The sequence below is a fragment of the Rhododendron vialii genome, chromosome 11a (assembly GCF_030253575.1).
Source record: "Rhododendron vialii isolate Sample 1 chromosome 11a, ASM3025357v1".
Classification (NCBI taxonomy): domain Eukaryota; kingdom Viridiplantae; phylum Streptophyta; class Magnoliopsida; order Ericales; family Ericaceae; genus Rhododendron; species Rhododendron vialii.
Window position 1 is genome coordinate 19,326,164 of NC_080567.1, and position 18,544 is coordinate 19,344,707.

The following is an 18,544-nucleotide window of genomic DNA, read 5'->3' on the forward strand; positions in this document are numbered from 1 at the left end:
CACGTGACCCTCATGTACCTTAGCTGAATCCACCCCTGACTCTTTTCCTAACTTCTTAGGAGTAGGCTAGACATCTCTCGAGTGACAAAAAAAAAAAAAAAATCTTTGCTATATATGTGAAAATTTATGGCAAAGTTTCCATTTGAGAGAGAGAGAGAGAGAGAGAGAGAGAGAGGAGAATGGCAATGGCAAAATGAAACGCATAGATGCAACACCTGTATCATTTTTTGACAAAATAATACTATTCATTGCTAAAAAAATGAGAATGACAATGGCAAAATGACATGGTTCTCTTACATACTATCTTAGTTGACTAGGTTGGCTTACGTGCACTTGAATAATTTTGAAAGACCATTTTCACCGCCCACTTGCAGGGTTCCAAAAAGTTGACAGCATCTGAGAGGTTTCGAACATGAAATCTTAGGAAGAAATAAACTCCTTAGTCGCAAGCCTTGACCGATGGGCCAGCCCTTGGGCCGGGGTTACCATCTCAATATATATCTAAACCTTCCCTTAATTGGAAATTAGACCAAGGAAAATAGAGAGCGAGTTAAGTTTATCCCCTTGTCCCCCTGCTCTTTTGCCATGGCTTCAAAATTGAAAGAACCCCACGTAGTCATCTTCCCTTTCATGGCTCAGGGTCACACCCTTCCATTACTAGACCTCTCGAAAGCCCTCTCCCAAAGACACATCAAAGTAACCATAATCACCACCCCATCAAACTCCATCTCCATTTCCAACTACATACCAAATTACCCCTCCATAAGTCTTGCCCAAATCCCATTCCCTTCCATCCCGGGCCTCCCCAAAGGCTGCGAAAACACCACCCAACTCCCTTCCATGGAGTTTTTCCTAACCTTTCTCCAAGCAACCAAACACCTCCAAAAGCCCTTTGAACAAGTCCTTCGCCAAATGTCCGAATCCAATACCCTTCCCATTTGCGTCATCTCGGATTTCTTCCTGGGCTGGACATTGGCGCCGTGCAAAGCACTCGGAATCCCGAGGCTTGTTTTCCACGGCATGGGCGTTTTCTCGATGGCCGTTGCGAAAACTGCCTGGGTCCAAGCTGAAAGTCACGAAACGAATTCGATCACCGAATCCGATCCTATGTACTTGCCGGGGATCGAAATCCCCTTTGTTTTGACCGGTGCAGACCTGCCCGAGGGAATAAACACCCCGCATCACGATGACCCATATTCGCAGTTCCTGGCGGAAGCGGCCAAGGCCGAGATCAATAGCTGGGGCGTCGTCGTGAATTCTTTTCTGGAGTTGGAAGGGAACTTTGTTTCCCCTCTTGAATCGTTTTACCAAAATGGCGCCAAGGCTTGGTGTCTGGGTCCTCTCTGCCTGTACGACGACTCGGAGGAGTGCTTTCATGGCTCTCTCGATCGACATCAACACGAAGTGATCATGAAATGGCTGGATGAGCATACCTTGCCAGCCTCTGTGATATTTGTTTGTTTTGGCACCCAAGCCCACATCCCCCCCGCACAACTCGACGAGGTTTGGTTGCAGCTTTCAGTTTGTGTTTTGTTTCCCAAAATGGGTGATGCTTGTTGTGTTCTGAAGGATAGGAATTTTGGAGCGGAACCAGGATTTTATCTAAAAACTTGCACAAAAAACGTTTACATTATAAGAAAGTTGATTTTCAAACGGGGCAACATATTAAGTCAAAGCCTGCCACGAGGCCTTTGGTCCGACGGCATCAAGTGTTGCACGTAGGTCCTAGGGGTAACGAAGTCAACTCTTCTAAAGTGCTAATATAACTATCGACTGAGAAAAAAGTGCTCGGCCCATCTCAACCGTTGATTTGCGAGATCAACGGTCGAGAGGGATGGAACAGATGGGTCGGACAGGGGATCCGAACTCTATAACTATTCTAGAAATAGTAAGTTTGGCCCAAAAAAAAAATAAAGTCAAAGCCGGAAAACTAGAACTGGAGCTACAACTTTAGGCAACATCTTCTCTAGAAATTTAGCACTTAATCGAAGATTTAATTTTTTTTTTTAAGGAGATTCTAAATTTGTTTTTACATATCATGCACGAAAAGGAAAAACACTAAATATATATTGCTACATTTATATATATATATATATATATATATATATATATATATAGGGGCCGGTTTTAGGGACAATACATTTGACAACACTTTTGACAACACATTTTTCAGAGCTCCACGTGAATAATCGGAGCCATTCAATTTGTTTAAAACATGTTTTTAAAGGTTCTTATAAAAAATCAACTCATTTAGATATCGACAAGGGCTTGATCGGCTTATTCAATTTTATCCTGTCAAATTTGATAAAAATCAATTAAATGAGCCGATCAAGCCCTTACCGATATCCAAATGAGTTGATTTTTTATGGAACCCCTTAAAAACATGTTTTAAATATATTGAATGGCTCCGATCAATTGTATGAAGGTCCCACGTGGAATTTTGAAAAATGTGTTGTCAAAAGTGTTGTCAAATGTATTGTCCCTAGAACCGGCCCCATATATATATATATATATATATATATATATATATATATATATAAAAGATGGTGTGAAAATCATTTACTACCTTTTTTTTATTTGTTCGGTTATTCTAAGAACCCTGCTATCCGTAGAGACGATTTGCAGAGAACCACGCAGAGAAAAACGCGTTTGGCCCCATTTCGGGTCCCGAAAAAATCTAGAAAAATATTCATAAATTTTTGAATATTATTTTATGAGGCCCTGTAAAAAAGCAACTCTAGTAGATACCGGTAAGTATTACTTTTGGATTCGTAGGGGCGAAAGTTCTCTGCAAATCATCTCTGTTGTTAGAATTTTTGTTCGGTCTTTGTCCAGTCGCATCATGGCACCCGTTAGAATAACCGTATTTGTTTAATGTTTTGTACAATTTTCAAGTTTCACATTGCTTTTGCTTATGTTATCTTAATTAGTAGATCAATTGCCTAAATTCCCAATAGGTGGCCTATGGCTTGGAGGATGCAAAGGTGCCATTTTTATGGGTGGTAAGATCCGACATATGGTCTTTACCTGATGGAATGGAGGAGAGAGTGAAAGGGAAAGGCTTAATCATAAGGGAGTGGGTTGACCAACCTGCCATACTAAAACACTCTGCAATAGGAGGGTTTTTTAGTCATTGCGGATGGAATTCAATACTGGAGAGTTTATCTGTTGGTGTGCCAATTTTGGCCTGGCCAATGATAGCTGAGCAGGCTTTGAATGCTAGACTTGTGGTGGAAGGGCTCCATGTCGGGGTGGGAATCGAAAAAATGCAGGGCGCGGACGCTAAAGTCATTGGTGTGTCACGAGAGGCGATTTGTAGAGGAGTGAAGGAGTTGATGGAAGGATGCCAAGGAAGGATTGCACGGGATGAGTCGCAGACTTTGGGAGAAGTCGCCAGGCAAGCAGTAAAAGAAGCGGGTTCATCTTATCTTAGCCTCAGAAAACTTATTGACCAACTATGTGCATCTTAGCTCAAGTAGTTGGATACTGATCTAAATTATAGAAAGTTTGAAATTTTCAATATTTTTATGGGACCTGTATCTGTGTTCCACAATTTTCCAACAGGTTCACGATGAGTTCTAAAAATTTGAGTACCTTGTTCTATTATCTATTTTTTCTTATTCTATTGTCTATTCGATCGGATATTAGTATATTTATTATTGACATCCAAAAGGTTGGACTATTATGATGAGGCCATAATTTTTATAAAAAATTGTTGGGAAGTCCACTATAGCATATTTGTAACCCACTAAATCCACTTCTAAATTTCATAACCCCTCTAGTCCACTAATTAGGTTTTGGTGAGGCCTTAAATCCAATTCAATTAAAAAAGGAATTAGTTTAAGACTAAAATACCCTTACCTTTAAAAACTGTTAATCTGCTATATCTCACTCCTATAAAATCTCCCATATCCCACTCCTATAAAATCTCCTATATTCACGTTGTTCCCATATCCAGAAGGGAAACAGAGTCCAAACGAGAGAGAGAGAGAGAGAGAGAGAGAGAGAGAGAGAAGATTACCTTTTCCATTCAAATCTCATATTTTTAGCTCATTATCCGTTCTACGTTTGAAATCCCAGCAGTTACGTTGGAATAAAGCGACAAAAGATTCTCCTTTTCTGATACACTGTATATAACGTTATATATTCTCCTTTTATGATACACTGTATATAACGTAATTGTACATATATAACGTTATATACTCGTTCATCAGTTCTCATTTAACGTGCGATACTTACATTTTACGTTATATACTCATTCATCGGCTCGCATTTAACGTTATATGAGTTTTTGAAATCTTTTTACTGCACAAATAATAAGTCAGTAAGGCCGCTGCGCGGTCCAATTCAATAAAGTAGAACATATAATGACTAGAGTTTGATATAACCTTATATAATGTCAATATAACGTCATTGTACATATATAACGTTATATAATTTATTGAATTAGTCCGCGCAGCGGCCTCAATAGAGCGACAGAAGATTCTCTTTTTCTGATACACTGTATATAACGTTATATACTCGTTCATCGGTTCACATTTAATGTGAAATACTTACATTTTATGTTATATACTCATTTATCAGCTCGCATTTAACGTTATATACTCATTCACTCATGACAGAAGACCACATATAACGATATTAAGGATGCAAACCTAAAATGATTTTGGTTGTTTAGGTTTAACCTTATATAATGTCAATATAACGTCATTGTACATGTATAACGTTATATACTTTATTGAATTGGTCCGCGCAGCGGCCTCATTGATTTGCTTCTGATAACCGTATATGTATGAGCTTCTGAAATCTTTTTTATTACAATGCAAGAACATATAAATAATCTTATATATGTTTACAATGAAAAAACAAACAAAGAACCTTATATGTGTTTCGATTACTTTGCCACATAAATAAATACACACAAAAAAACGTAATACGTGTGACAAAAAATAAACATATAACCTTATAACTTTATACTTGAGATTCTGTCCTTTCTAACTCAAAAAAAAAAAAGAAAAAAAAGAGGAGATCTCGTAACTTCTTTCCCTTCGATTGCGATGTAGGATCTGACGAAAGCAATGGAGAAACGAAGGCGAAGAACGGCAACGGCGACGGCTTCCGACTGAAGCGAGGGCGAATCAAAGGCGACGGAGACGAATGTGGGTGAACAGAGACGTACGTGGGAGAAGGCCGACGACGAAGAAGGGCTGACGCCGAAGAAGCCCGACGAGGACGAAGATTGGCGACTACTAAGAAGTGACGACAAAAAAGTTCGTTCGTCTGGGTTTCTGCCGAGTTTTCTTCTTCTGGATAAAAGGAGTTTCTGGAAAAAGGGGGGCGGGGGGGGAGGGAGGATGGGTTTTATAATGGATGAGTCTGAGAAAAAAACGTAAATGGAGGAAAAAAGGGAGGAAAAAACGGGAATGAAGGAAAAAAGGGAGAAAAAAACGGGAATGGAGGAAAAAATGGGATAAAAGATTTTTTGAAAGCAGGGGTATATTAGACTAACCAGGGGTTATTATATCTTTACTAATAGGTTAGTGGACTTAGGGGGTTATAGAATTTAGAAATGGACTTAATGGGTTTGGAAAGTGGTATAGTGGACCTGAAAAAAATTCTCCCATTTTTACTACTACTCTTGAAATATTTTTTTTAGAGCAACCAAGTTTGTTGTTGGTTAATGCTAATCCCGGCCACAATGTCGTTTTTTCTTAACCATGGCCATTTAATTTGAAGAGGTACTTTTCTCAATCATAAAAAAGGAAAAAAAATGTGTAGAAAAGGTTTTGTTTGGGTCCTAGCTAGAAAACCGGCTTTTGATGAACTGCTGCTATGTGTTTCGTTATTTTTTTTTTTTACCATTTCGTCAAAAAAAATACTTTTCACAAGACACCCCCCAGTTTTGCTTTAATGAAAGATACCTCTTGCACGTATGAGAAATAACAATAAACCCTAGTAATTTCTATGTGCATATCACCGACACCCGCAAATTTTTTTTTGATCGGCTTGGCACCGACACCCCTAATTGACAATTGTCTGTCCAAACATGTGATGGAATGAGCAAAAAGTGGCTTATATCTAAAAAATGACCTTTTTTTGACAGCAAAAAGAAATAAAAAACTATGAGCTCTCCCTTAGTTTATTTTGAAGTGACTCTTTTTTACTCATTGGAGAAGCTGTATTGATAAAAAAAAAAAAAAGAATAAAATTTAGGCTGACGATAATGCCACGAACAGTTTTGTTAGGGCGACGATGTTTTAATGTGACTGACCACTCTACTCTTCCACACCAAACAAATCAAAATCCAAATTAATTTTTCCGTCAGATCCAGAGCAACCCATATCCCCCCCCCCCCCCCGCTCTCTCTCTCTCTCTCTCTCTCTCTCTCTCCTTCTTGCAATCAATCATCATATCCATTAACAAGAAGAAGAAAAAACCTTGCCTCTCAGATCCATCTCCTTTCTCTCCCTCTTCCAACCCCACCAAATCTCATGCAATTCTTCTCTCAGTGATAACCCATGTAGAAAATTTCCTCTTTGAACTAACAATCATTCATGCAAACACATCACATTTGCTGGGTTTCAATCTGAGAACTCTAGTACCGTTCTCCTCGATGATGTCCAGGGATGGGGCAAATTTAAGTGAGAATAAAAATGTGGAGCAAATGAGAGGGGAGTGAACTGGGTTTAGAGAGAGAAAAATGCAGAGAAGTCGAACTGTTGAAGTGGGGAAGAGAGAGAGAAAGGGTATAATTGGGAGACTACCAACAAGGTTTGTGGTACTAAAATTTATAGTCGTGGCATTATTGCTTGCCAAAATTTATTGATGACTATACTGTAACAAATTTGTACTTTCAAGTCATAAATAAAAAATTGAGAGCTTGTTATTGTTGTTTTTTTTTATACTGTAATTCGTTCTCTCCTCGAAGGAAGGGAAAACAAGGATGAACAAGAACGATTTTGGGATGCTACACATCATGTCTTCCGGTTTGGCTTGGAGGAATTATGCCCTACTATCGATGAATTCGAATTCCTTGCAAGCAAGGACGGAACCAGGATTTTACCCTAGCAGTGGCGAAATGTATGTTAAAAAAATAAAAAGATGCATTATAATATTAATAGTTATTGGCCCATTGAATTTAGTTTAGAATACCTTTTTGGATCTTCTTTCTTGAAAAAAAATAGAAGATTTATGACTAGTATATAATAAAAAATAAGAAAAAAAATCTAGCAGTAGCGAGACTATATAAGTTGGGGATAAATTTTTTTTTTACATATAATAATTGCATTTTCTAAAATTTTTGTCGTGGCGACCGCCGCCACTAAACCCCCCCGATCCCATCCTTGCTTGCGAGCATGGGACTTGAAGGCCCATCGGGGGTTGGGCTCTCTCGAGCTTGCTTTTGGAATTTGTTGCAAGAATGCTGAATCAGATTGGAATTCCCGCCAATTGAATCTATCAATATATTATACTTTGGCTTATTCTATCATGATCAACAATTGTTGACCGGGTATCGGTGAAATATATATACATAGAAATCACGTTGGATTTAGAGTCAATTCTCATACGGGAGAGGGTGTATATATGTTATTAGAGCATCCCCATTGGGATGTAAAACTAGGTGCTATAGTTATAATAGCACTCAGATGTATAAAAAATTGCTCCAATGGAGATGTAAAATAAAAATTTCGGATATAAAATAGCACAAATGGAAAGGGAGATGTATATTTGCATCCCCTTTTGGCTGCAGCTATAAATGGACATGTCATCACCAACTGATTGTACCAGATTTTTAGAGAGCCGGAGTTACCTAATCTCGTCGGAAAGTCAGTCGGAATTTGTAAGAACACGCTGGAAGCTCGAAAACTGATTCCAGGTCTGGAGATCACCGTCTCCGACCCCGATGACCCCGATTCTTGACGATCCATGGACGATGCAGGTCCGGAGATCACCATCTCCACCTGCTGTGCTCCTTCAGAAACCCTCGTTGATTTCCCCAGCCAAGATTACCCCAATCTTTGGAGAGAGAGAGAACCAATCTTCGGAGAGAGAGAGAGAGAGGGAGAGGGAGGGAGGTCGTCTGGTTCAGGAGGGGCGGGGGTGGGTCTGGTTGTGTTCGTAGAAGGAGAGAGAGAGAATAGATGAAAGGTAAAGTTGGGTTGGGTTTATCCCAGCCCATTCATCCGACCATTGGTTTTTTTATTTTTTTGTTATTAGGATCCGACCGTTGTTTTGATGAAAAAAATTTGCAACAGTAATTTTTTTTGCAAATTTTTTTGTTCATGCCTATAAATGTGTGTTTCAAATAGGATTTTACACAAAAAAAAAAAAATCGGAATAAATGGATGGGAGTAAATGAATGAAGTAAATGGTGTAATTGAAGTGGATGAGAAGTATAAAAAAAAAAAAAATGGGATGGAAGTAATTTTTTTTTTGCGGAATAATTTTTTTATAAGGTCCTCGATTAAGCGGATACCAAAATTATTTTTCAACGAAAGTAGTACTTGAATTAGGGATAAGAAAGTTGAGAAAAATTAAGGAGAAGAGAAAATTAGTTAATTATCCATTCTTTTTTTACATCTCACCATTGGATAGAAGAAAGTTTTATTTTACATCCAACTAACTTTTAACCTCTTTTTACATCTAAAATAACTATCCATCCCCTTCTAAAATACATCCTCATTGGGGATGCTCTTAAGGCACACATCAGCGGATGTATCTTTGTGAACTCTTCCACGTACTTCTGTTAATCTTTCAATTCCTCTAATAAGTTAGGGAAAAAAAATTAAAAAAATATATTTAATAATGGATTGACTTTTTGGACCTCCCAAACACGGTCATTTTCCCCATAATTTATGCTTTGAGGATTGGGCCACATGATCTAGACTTGCAACATTGACTAAAGAAAAAGGGCACATAGAAGGATTTAATATTGCATCAGGACCCCTACTGGACTAGATATATAGGGCCACATTGAAGTCAGAGGCTTTATCCCCACATCCAAGTCAGATACACAAGCATAAATTATGGGGAAAATGACGGTCCATGAGGTGTTTTGATAATTAATACCCGTTAAGGACAAGTTAAGAACATTTGTTAATGCTGAAAATATCCTTGGCAGGTATTAATTATCAAAACACATCCTTAGCCGTCATTTTCTCTAAATTATGTGTCGGCTATGTTTCCAGTGGTAATTTGCGGAAAAACCGTAGGTATTTTTAGTATGTCGTTCATGTATATCAACAAGTTTTGGCATTTTATTATTTCGTTTACGATAACTAACAACTTGTCAAAAAAAAAAAAATTTTGGTACAGTAACTCTATTCACAAATTCATCTACAATTTATTCATTATAACTACTTAACATTTCTCAACAACTTATTCACTACAGGAAACACCTAACAATTTTGATTGCTACAAAAAATTTCTCACAACTTATTTGCTACTGGAAATATCACCTTAAAATGAAGCAGAGAAACCAAACAAAATTCCAAAATACAAAAGCTGTAGAATGGAACCTGAAAATGTAAAATGATTTCTCCTACATGCAGAAGAAGCACGACAGGGGAACTCCGAACAAATTAGGACAACGGCGACTTTTCCAGCAAACTTTTCGGAGAAGACCAACTTTCCGGCATACTTTTTGGCCCTGTCATGTACAGTGATCGGTTTTTCGGCTCTGGTGACCGATCACCGGAGATGGTCACCAGGAGTGTTGGAGGGAGGGTGTAGATAGAAGTAAGGGTATTTTTGTCAAGGTGGAGTAAATATTTTTGAAAATAGTTGGGAGGACCTAATGGATTTTCAAAATAGAAATAATGAACCGGAGAATAAATACTCATAAAAGAAAGAAATAGGAGTTGTGATGGGTTTATATAGAATAGTTTTAATCCTATTGAATACAAAATTGATTGCATTTCAGTTAGTTTGAAGCTTTTGGTGGTATTTAACCGGGTAGGTATTGTTACTGCATTCTCTCTGCGTTCTAATTTATTGGTCGCTTTTAGGGATTCAAATCTATTAAAAAAATATAATCATTGCACTTGTTTTTTTTTTTTTTTCTTTTTATCCTTCAAAACATCATTATTGCATATGGAGTACTTATTTTCAAAAAGTAGGGGTAAAAGAGTAAATTTATCACTTTTTGCCCATTACTTTTCATTTGGGACAATCTTTTTAGGACACTAAAAAGTGTTACCTGAGAGCAAAAATTTGGGATGGAAGGAGTAAAGTTTTAAATCCGTATTTCACCCGTTTGTGATATAATATTCATTGACATAAATATCCTTTAAACTGTAGAATAGTTAGGCATTTGAATTATTCTTTAAAATACTACTAATTAATTAGGTTTCGCCATGAATGCTTATTCGGGATTCTTTGATGGAAATCAATGTGGGGGTTTTCCGATCATTTGTATAGGTGGCAATCATATATTCAACTAATGACATTAGTTGAACGTATATTATCCTTATGCTGTTTTATTAATTGGAGAATATATAGTTACTTGTTAGGCATTGGAATTATTATTTAAAATAATTAATTAGGTTTCGCCACTGATACACAATGAAAGCTTATTTGTGAATGGTTGGTGCTTTTGCTTACTGGTATTACTAGCGAAAAATCCGCGCTATGCATGCACATTGCACGGGACAAATTTGTGTGCACAGACTTAAGATGAATAAATTCGCGAGTTCATAAATCATGATTCACCATATTGCCCAGAATAAAAAAAAAAAGAAAAAGAAATTATTTAACAGAAAAACTTTGAAAATTAACCTAACAAATAAGATTGACAAAATTAATTTAGACCCCAATGCTATTTTGTGGTTTGTCGGCATTCCTACATGTATAATGCTAAAAGTATTAAACAATCGTGGTGGATATCTACCACAATTGAATAACCACAGCTAAGGGGGACGAGTACAAGGATCAAATCATTAACATATATAGGACACACTGATAACAACGAATACAATCATGTACTGTGTTGTGTGAAAATGATGGAGCGATCACATCCATCTCCCAAAATGGAGAAGGTGGGAAATCAGAAAAAATTTGGAGAAGGCTGAAGAGGATGAGTGTAACGACCCGAATTTTTACATTGCCTCAAAATAAGTACATATCTAATAATTACAAGTCTTCAAGATAAATATACATGGTGGGCCTAAAAACCTCCAAAATAATACAGATTTTCTAAACAATCTCTATAAAACTTAATCCTCAAATACTCCAACTTAGGTCCCCATTAACTTTTTTTTGCACCTGAAAAATATAAAACGCCCGGGTAGTTTATGCAATACGAGGACAATAAACATGGCTAGCATTAAGAATATGCTCAATAAACGAGGATAGTAAGTCAAGTTGGATTGTTCTGAACGTTTTTCATTTGTAGCCTCATACCCGGCTCATCTCGATAACATGCCAAGCACCACCCAGGTCAAAACTCTGTATTGGGCACATGGGCCCCATAAACATACTGGACTCCCCGTGGGGCAGTCCATCATACATCTTTCATAACTCTATGAACATGTACCAATCTGTTCCATGGCTTTCAGCCAAATACTTTCTGTGTCACGAAACAAGAAGTGACAATAACTGAATCAACAAGCTTAGACATCAAATGAGTACAAATATGAGAGAATCAAAAAATACTCTTTGTAAAGAGATTTAGCTAGGAATGTATTGCACACTACCCGGTACCTCAAAATGAGTGTCGTATGATATATGAACACCACCTCAAGAATCGACTCCATAAGTTGTACGACTACTGGACCTCAAATCACCAAATCACCAATGATTTTCTTGCTCCAAATGATGGATAACTCACGCATTGCATGTGTACAAAAGAACTCTATGTGAAAATGGGAAAAAATCAATTTACTATCTAAGAGGACAAAGATTCTTCACCTTATAAATTATGCACATATAAACATATAAAGCCACAAAGGTGTGCCACCTGTCCATGGATTCTATACAATCACCACGTGTATGACACTCACACCAAGCTGCTCTCACCACAACCGAATGCCTTCTTTTACTCTTTTTTTTTAATTTTGTCTAAAGTAAAATTAATATTAAGGAAAATACGGGATATTACAATGAGTAGGTGGGGTTGAATACAATTTCGTGATGTGAAATGTCATTTGAATTTAAGATGATAGCCGTTATATATATAAGGAAACTAACTCTCCGTCCCGCCTTTGAATTCTCTCATGCACTATTTCAAAAAATCTATAATTGTTGGTCATCATGATTAATACAATCCCATTAAGTTAGGATACAAATAGATTTACGTATCATAATAAAAGGGTAGGATGATGCAAAGATATTTACGTGTATGTATATCATCATAAAAGGGTAGACAATGTATTTCACAAGTAAAAAAAGATGAAAACATAATCTATCCAAGTGACCACAATGTAAGCTTATGTGCCCAATAATTTATTTAGAGTTTTTTTTTAATGTTTTTATCCCTTAAACTATACTCCGTTTTTCTACTTCGTCCTCAAACTACAAAAACACCTATGTCATCCCTCAACTTCCTTATTGGAACCATTGACGGAATACACAAACGGAGCATAGTTTAAGGACAAAGTAGACAAATGGAGTATAGCTTACGGATGAAATATTTAGACTAAATTGGGGAATCAATTAACTTTTAGGTCCAAAAAAGGGAATCCATTAACGTTGAGGGATAAAATATGTGATTTTTGTAGATTAAGGATAAAATAGACAAACGGAGCATAATTTAGGAACAAAGTAGACAAATGGAGCATAGTTTACGGATGAAATATTTAGACTAAATTGGGGAATCCATTAACTTTTAGGTCCAAAAAAAGGAATCTATTAACGTTGAGGGATAAAATATGTGATTTTTGTAGATTAAGGATAAAATAGACAAACAGAACATAGTTTAGGAGATAAAAATATTAATAAAAAAAAACTAATTTTTTATTTAATTAATCCGATGAAGGAAATGTTGGCTGTCCGTCCCACATCGATTCATATCAATCATATGACATGTTGTTTTTTTTTTTTTTTTTAAATATTTTTATAAAAGGAATCCACATGACAGGTTGGGTATTCAGAGTTCAACCACTGGGGTGTAGTTGACTTTTTCTCTCATTGGTTGGAGAAATTTTTCGGTGCTAGGTGGATATATCCCACGTAGTACCCGCTCGGTATATCCGAGTTGTTCAATATAATTTTAGATGACTCGGATTGAAACCATCTATTTCTTTTCACCTCAACACTTTCTCTCTCCTTTTTCTCTCTACAAATTCGAGCCGTCAAAAAATACAATAAATGATTTGAATGCGCCGAGTGGGCACCACGTGGTACCCACCCACCCGGCATTGGAAATTTTCCCCATTGGTTGTGGCTTTTTCATCTCCTGCCAACTTCCCCTTCCACAGGCAAACAAAAACTACTCAAAAATTGAAAAACAAGGAATCATAACATATCATGGGCAAGGGTATCTTGTGTGTTATTCTTCTCTTAAAAATCTCATTTGTATCTAATCTTCTCTGATTACTGAGAAGAACAAGAAAAAGAGCCATTGTATCTTGTTGTCCTCTAGTTTATCCCCTGCTCTCTTGCTATGGCTTCACAATTGGAAAAAACCCATGTAGTCATCTTCCCTTTCATGGCTCATGGCCACACCCTTCCACTGCTACACCTCTCCAAAGCCCTTTCCCAAAGACACATAAAAGTTACCATAATCACCACCCCATCAAACTCCATTTCCATTTCCAAGTACATACTAAATTACCCATTCATAAACCTTGTCCAAATCCCATTCCCTCCCATCCCCGGCCTCCCCGACGGCTGCGAAAACACCGCCAACCTCCCCTCCATGGATTTTTACCTAAGCTTTCTCCTAGCGACCAAACACCTCCAAGAGCCCTTCGAACGAGTCCTTCGCCAAATGTCGGAATCCAACTCCCTTCCCATTTGCGTAATCTCGGATTTCTTCCTGGGCTGGACTTTGGCCTCGTGCAAAGCATTTGGAATCCCGAGGCTTGTTTTCCACGGAATGGGCGTTTTCTCGATGGCTGTCGTAAAAATCGCTTGGGTCCAGGCAGAAAATTGTGAAACGTATTCCAACTCCGAATCCGATACCCCGTACTTGCCAGGGATCGAAATTCCCTTTGTTTTGACCTGTGCGGACTTGCCCGAGGGAGTGAATATCCCGCATCATGACGACCCGTATTCTGAGTTTATGTCGGAAGCAGCCGAGGCTGAGTTCCACAGCTGGGGCAGCGTTGTGAATTCTTTTCTCGAGTTGGAAGGGAATTACGTTTCCTCCCTGGAACCCTTTTATCAAAATGGTGCTAAGGTTTGGTGTGCAGGTCCTCTCTGTCTATATGACAACTCGGGGGAGTGTTTTCGTAGCTCTCTCGATCAACACCAACATGAGGTGATCCTCCTGAACTGGTTGGCCAAGCATAGTGTGCCAGCCTCTGTGATATTTGTTTCCTTCGGCACCCAATCCCACATCTCCACCGCACAACTTGACGAGGTTTGTTGCAGTACTTTGTAGATTAGGTTTTGTTTTACCAGGTAATTAATGTTTGGGTTCATGAGGTGGTTAATTATTGGTTTCGAGGCATGCATATATAGGAAGCTCTCTCTTGTACCTTGCCACCCTTTTAGCATGCATGGCTGTAACGACTCACCCGCCCTAGGTTGTTCGATGGAAGCCTATGAGTAATTGATCCCTCATGTAGCCTGCCGCAGGTCTGACTAGTAAAAGAAAAAGCAAGGTGTTGTTCCACTAAGAACTTTTAGGATCTTTTTTTTGGTTTTGTCCTTGTTTAAAAAAAATTTGCGTTTGTTAGTTTTGCACCTTAATTTTTTGGTTTTTCGATTCGTCTCATCAAGACAAATCAGAAAAATAAAAAATTGGCATGACTTTTATTCATATATTTTTGAAAAATAACCACTTTTCAGCAAAACAAAAGTCAAAAAATTAGTAGTTTTTTTGCTTAATATTGGATATTTTCATAAATATATAGGTAAAAGTACAAAAGTTTTACTTTTCTGATTCCTCTTGTCGAGACGAATCAATAATCCATAAAAGTTTGGCGCAAAACTAAAAAACGCGATTTTTTTTGAATAACGACAAAACCTTCAAAAAGTGCTAAAAGTTAAGCGGAACAGGGTCAATTGTGTTCCAAAGGAAGCATAGAGCGGAGCTAGAACTTTTCTGCCCAGATGAAACTTCTTCTTTTTTTTTTATCTAAAAACTTACAGGAATACAATTATATTTTATAATCGACAAAAGTTGGTTTTCTATCTGGACAACATATTAAATCAAATAGGAAAAGAGACTAGAAGAAAAGGTACAACTTCAGACTATTATTTTTCAAAAAACTAATTTGTTGTGGTGACCAAAGATTCGATTTTATTTTCAGGAAGGATGATGTTTGGGCTTTTTCTTGTTCAAATTGGGGAAAATAGAACGCACCCCTTATTATTCAGAGAGTGTATCTTCCTCTGACCGACTCGTTAAAAGGTCCCATAACCAAGAAGGGCTTTTGCTTTTACCATGCAAAACATGGTTCATAGTTGCATTTTGGGCTTTTCTTATTGAATTTTTGTAAAACTATTAATTTAGCCCCTTGTTTAAACATATTTTGATCCAGGTTGCTTTTACCATACATGAAGGATTTATATTTTCTATGTTGGAAAAATATGTTTTGTTATCGTATAGGATTAATTTTTGCCTATAAACAACTAAAAATTGATTTGTAACATATAATTTTGTTGGTTGGTTAATTGGTCATGTTTTGTTCATCATTTTCTTCATGAAATTGTTACAATTCATAATAGATTGGGTACATAATCTGTCCTTCCAAATAGTCTCTCTCTTTTTTTCGTTGGTAAATCAGCTTTCCACATATAGTCCTTAGCATATCATTATATAAAAATTGGTTGGCATCATGATTCAGTTAGTTAGATTTCTTATTGGTTTACTTATTTGTACGATTTCAAGTTTCAAATTTCTTTTGCATAATATCTTAATCAATACAAGTGATTGTGATTAGCTTAATTGGCTACCATTGTAAACTTTCATATGGTAGATATGTTTTTCCCAATCGGTAGCTAGGACAGAGATCATTAGATCATCTACCAAGTACGAAGTATAAATGACGGACACTATATTTATTGTATGAGAGTTCATAAGATAACCAAGTCCAACAACTAAACCAACAAAATAAGCCCAACTCAACTATAAGCCCCATTAAGGGGAGAAAATAATCCCAACAAATATAAATGAAAGAACACCCATACGCAAGTGAGAATACTTAAACTCCTGACCTCCTTGTGAGATGCAAGAGTTCTGGCCAACTAAGCTAACCCCAGTTGGTTTCATAGGGTAGATTAAGGGGTTATTCTTTGCCAAAAGCAACAATTAAATGTGAGCTATTTGTTTAGTTATACGTACCCTTAATGAGCTATCAGATGGGATTACTGTAATTTTGGACTTATATCCCGTTGAATGTAATTCAAATGCTTGTATTTGTCGCTTGTAGTAAAACAAATTTAATTAGCAGAATATTGTCCATATTCTCAACAGGTGATCTATGGCTTGGAGGAGGCAGGGGTGCCATTTTTGTGGGTGGTGAGATCAAACTCTTGGTCTTTACCTGATGGAATGGAGGAAAGGTTGAAGGGGAAAGGATTAATCACAAGACAATGGGTTGACCAGCCGGCCATACTACAACACCCTACAATAGGAGGGTTTCTAAGTCACTGTGGGTGGAATTCAGTGCTGGAGAGTTTATCGGCTGGTGTGCCGATTTTGGCCTGGCCTATGCTTGCTGAGCAGACTTTGAATGCTAAATTTTTGGTGGAAGGGCTCCATGCCGGGGTCGAATTGAAAAAAATGCAGAGCTCAGAAGCTGAAGTTGTTCGTGTATCACGAGAGGCAATTTGTAGAGGAGTTAAGGAGTTGATGGAAGGGCGCAAAGGAAGGATCGCAAGGGAAAAGTCCCAAGCTTTAGGAGAAGTTGCAAGGCAAGCAGTACAAAAAGGGGGTTCATCTTATCTTAGCCTTACCAAGCTTATTGACCAACTATGTGCATCTCAGCTCAAGTAATTGGATACTGAGCTTGTTCGCTTGGGATATTTAAAATTTCTGCGCACGATTTCAAATAAATTTTCTCTATCTATCTCTATCCACTCATTACACTTTAAAACCTCTCAAATTCCAAACCGAACAAGCCAGAAATTGATTTCCTCATTGGAGTGACACCACATCTTTAATTATGTCCATCTTTTGGTATTGTTGACCGGTAATCATCAAAATTGATTTGTCAATTATTTTACATCCTATTTTTCGGCTCGATGAAAGAAGTACGGGAAGTATATATTAAAACAGAGGTCAAAGTTGAAAAAAAAAAAATCATATAAGACCATGAAAAAAAATAGGGGAGGTGAGTGTAATTTACCCTTAATAACACCCTCTTGCAAGTACCAACAAATACTTGTTACAATTCATGTACGGGGAATGTGAGCCCAATTAGATAGAGTTCACGCTACATATTATAATTAGTGTATGTCCGTGCCTGAAGGCACGGTACAACGTATCTATAGGCACGTTGCTAGTGCATGCATGAAGACACGACTCCATGATCAGCACACTGTAAATAAATACTGGATATTGAACCCAATATATCAATCCCTGTCCAAGAGTAAGGGCTTGTTTGATAACCTAAATTCAGCACTTAATACTGAATCAATTAAGTAATAAGTGATTCAGTAGGTTTGATAACCACATTTCATATTACTTAACAAATTAAGTACCACTTAAAATATAGGCTAAAAAGTTGGAAAAAATTAAGTAGCTTTGAGCTACTTAATTCTGGCTGAATTTTTGTGTACTTACATTCAACCGTCATACCACCACCACAACCACTTCCACCAACACCTCCACCACTCCACCACCACCACTACCACCACCACCTCCACTACCACCACTCCTCCACCACATCACCACCACTCCTCCACCACATCACCACCACCACCACTCCCTCCACTACCACCACCACCACCACATCACCACCACCAACTCCACCACCACCACTTCCTCCACTACCATCACCACCACCAGCTCCACCACCACCACATCACCACCACCAGCTCCACCACTCCACCACCACCACAACTCAACCACAACCACCACCACTACCACTACCACCACCACCACCACATCACCACCACCAACTCCACCACCACCACTTCCTCCACTACCATCACCACCACCAGCTCCACCACCACCACATCACCACCACCACTCCACCACCACCACAACTCAACCACAACCACCACCACTACCATCACTACACCACCACCACCACCGCTCCTACCACCACCACCACCGCTCCACCACTCCACCACCATCACCACCACCGCCACTCCCCCACCACTACCATCACTACACCACCACCACCACCACTTCCTCCACTACCACCACCAGCTCCACCACTCCACCACCACCACATCACCACCACCACCACCACTACCATCATTGCACCAC

The 18,544-nt window shown here is 38.1% G+C and overlaps 2 protein-coding genes across 2 annotated transcripts; both read left to right on the top strand.

The window, feature by feature from the left end:
• Positions 1–419: 419 nt before the first annotated feature.
• Positions 420–3,685, top strand: LOC131307745 (UDP-glycosyltransferase 90A1-like). Its single transcript, XM_058334406.1, has 2 exons — positions 420–1,503; positions 2,958–3,685. The coding sequence occupies exons 1-2, from the start codon at positions 586–588 to the stop codon at positions 3,468–3,470; spliced, it is 1,431 nt and encodes a 476-aa protein (XP_058190389.1). The 5' UTR covers positions 420–585; the 3' UTR covers positions 3,471–3,685.
• A 9,732-nt stretch (positions 3,686–13,417) lies between these two features.
• LOC131307803 (UDP-glycosyltransferase 90A1-like) lies at positions 13,418–17,177 on the top strand. The gene is made up of 2 exons (XM_058334493.1): positions 13,418–14,521; positions 16,583–17,177. Exons 1-2 carry the CDS (start codon positions 13,601–13,603, stop codon positions 17,102–17,104), a joined length of 1,443 nt encoding a protein of 480 aa, XP_058190476.1. The 5' UTR covers positions 13,418–13,600; the 3' UTR covers positions 17,105–17,177.
• Positions 17,178–18,544: the final 1,367 nt, after the last annotated feature.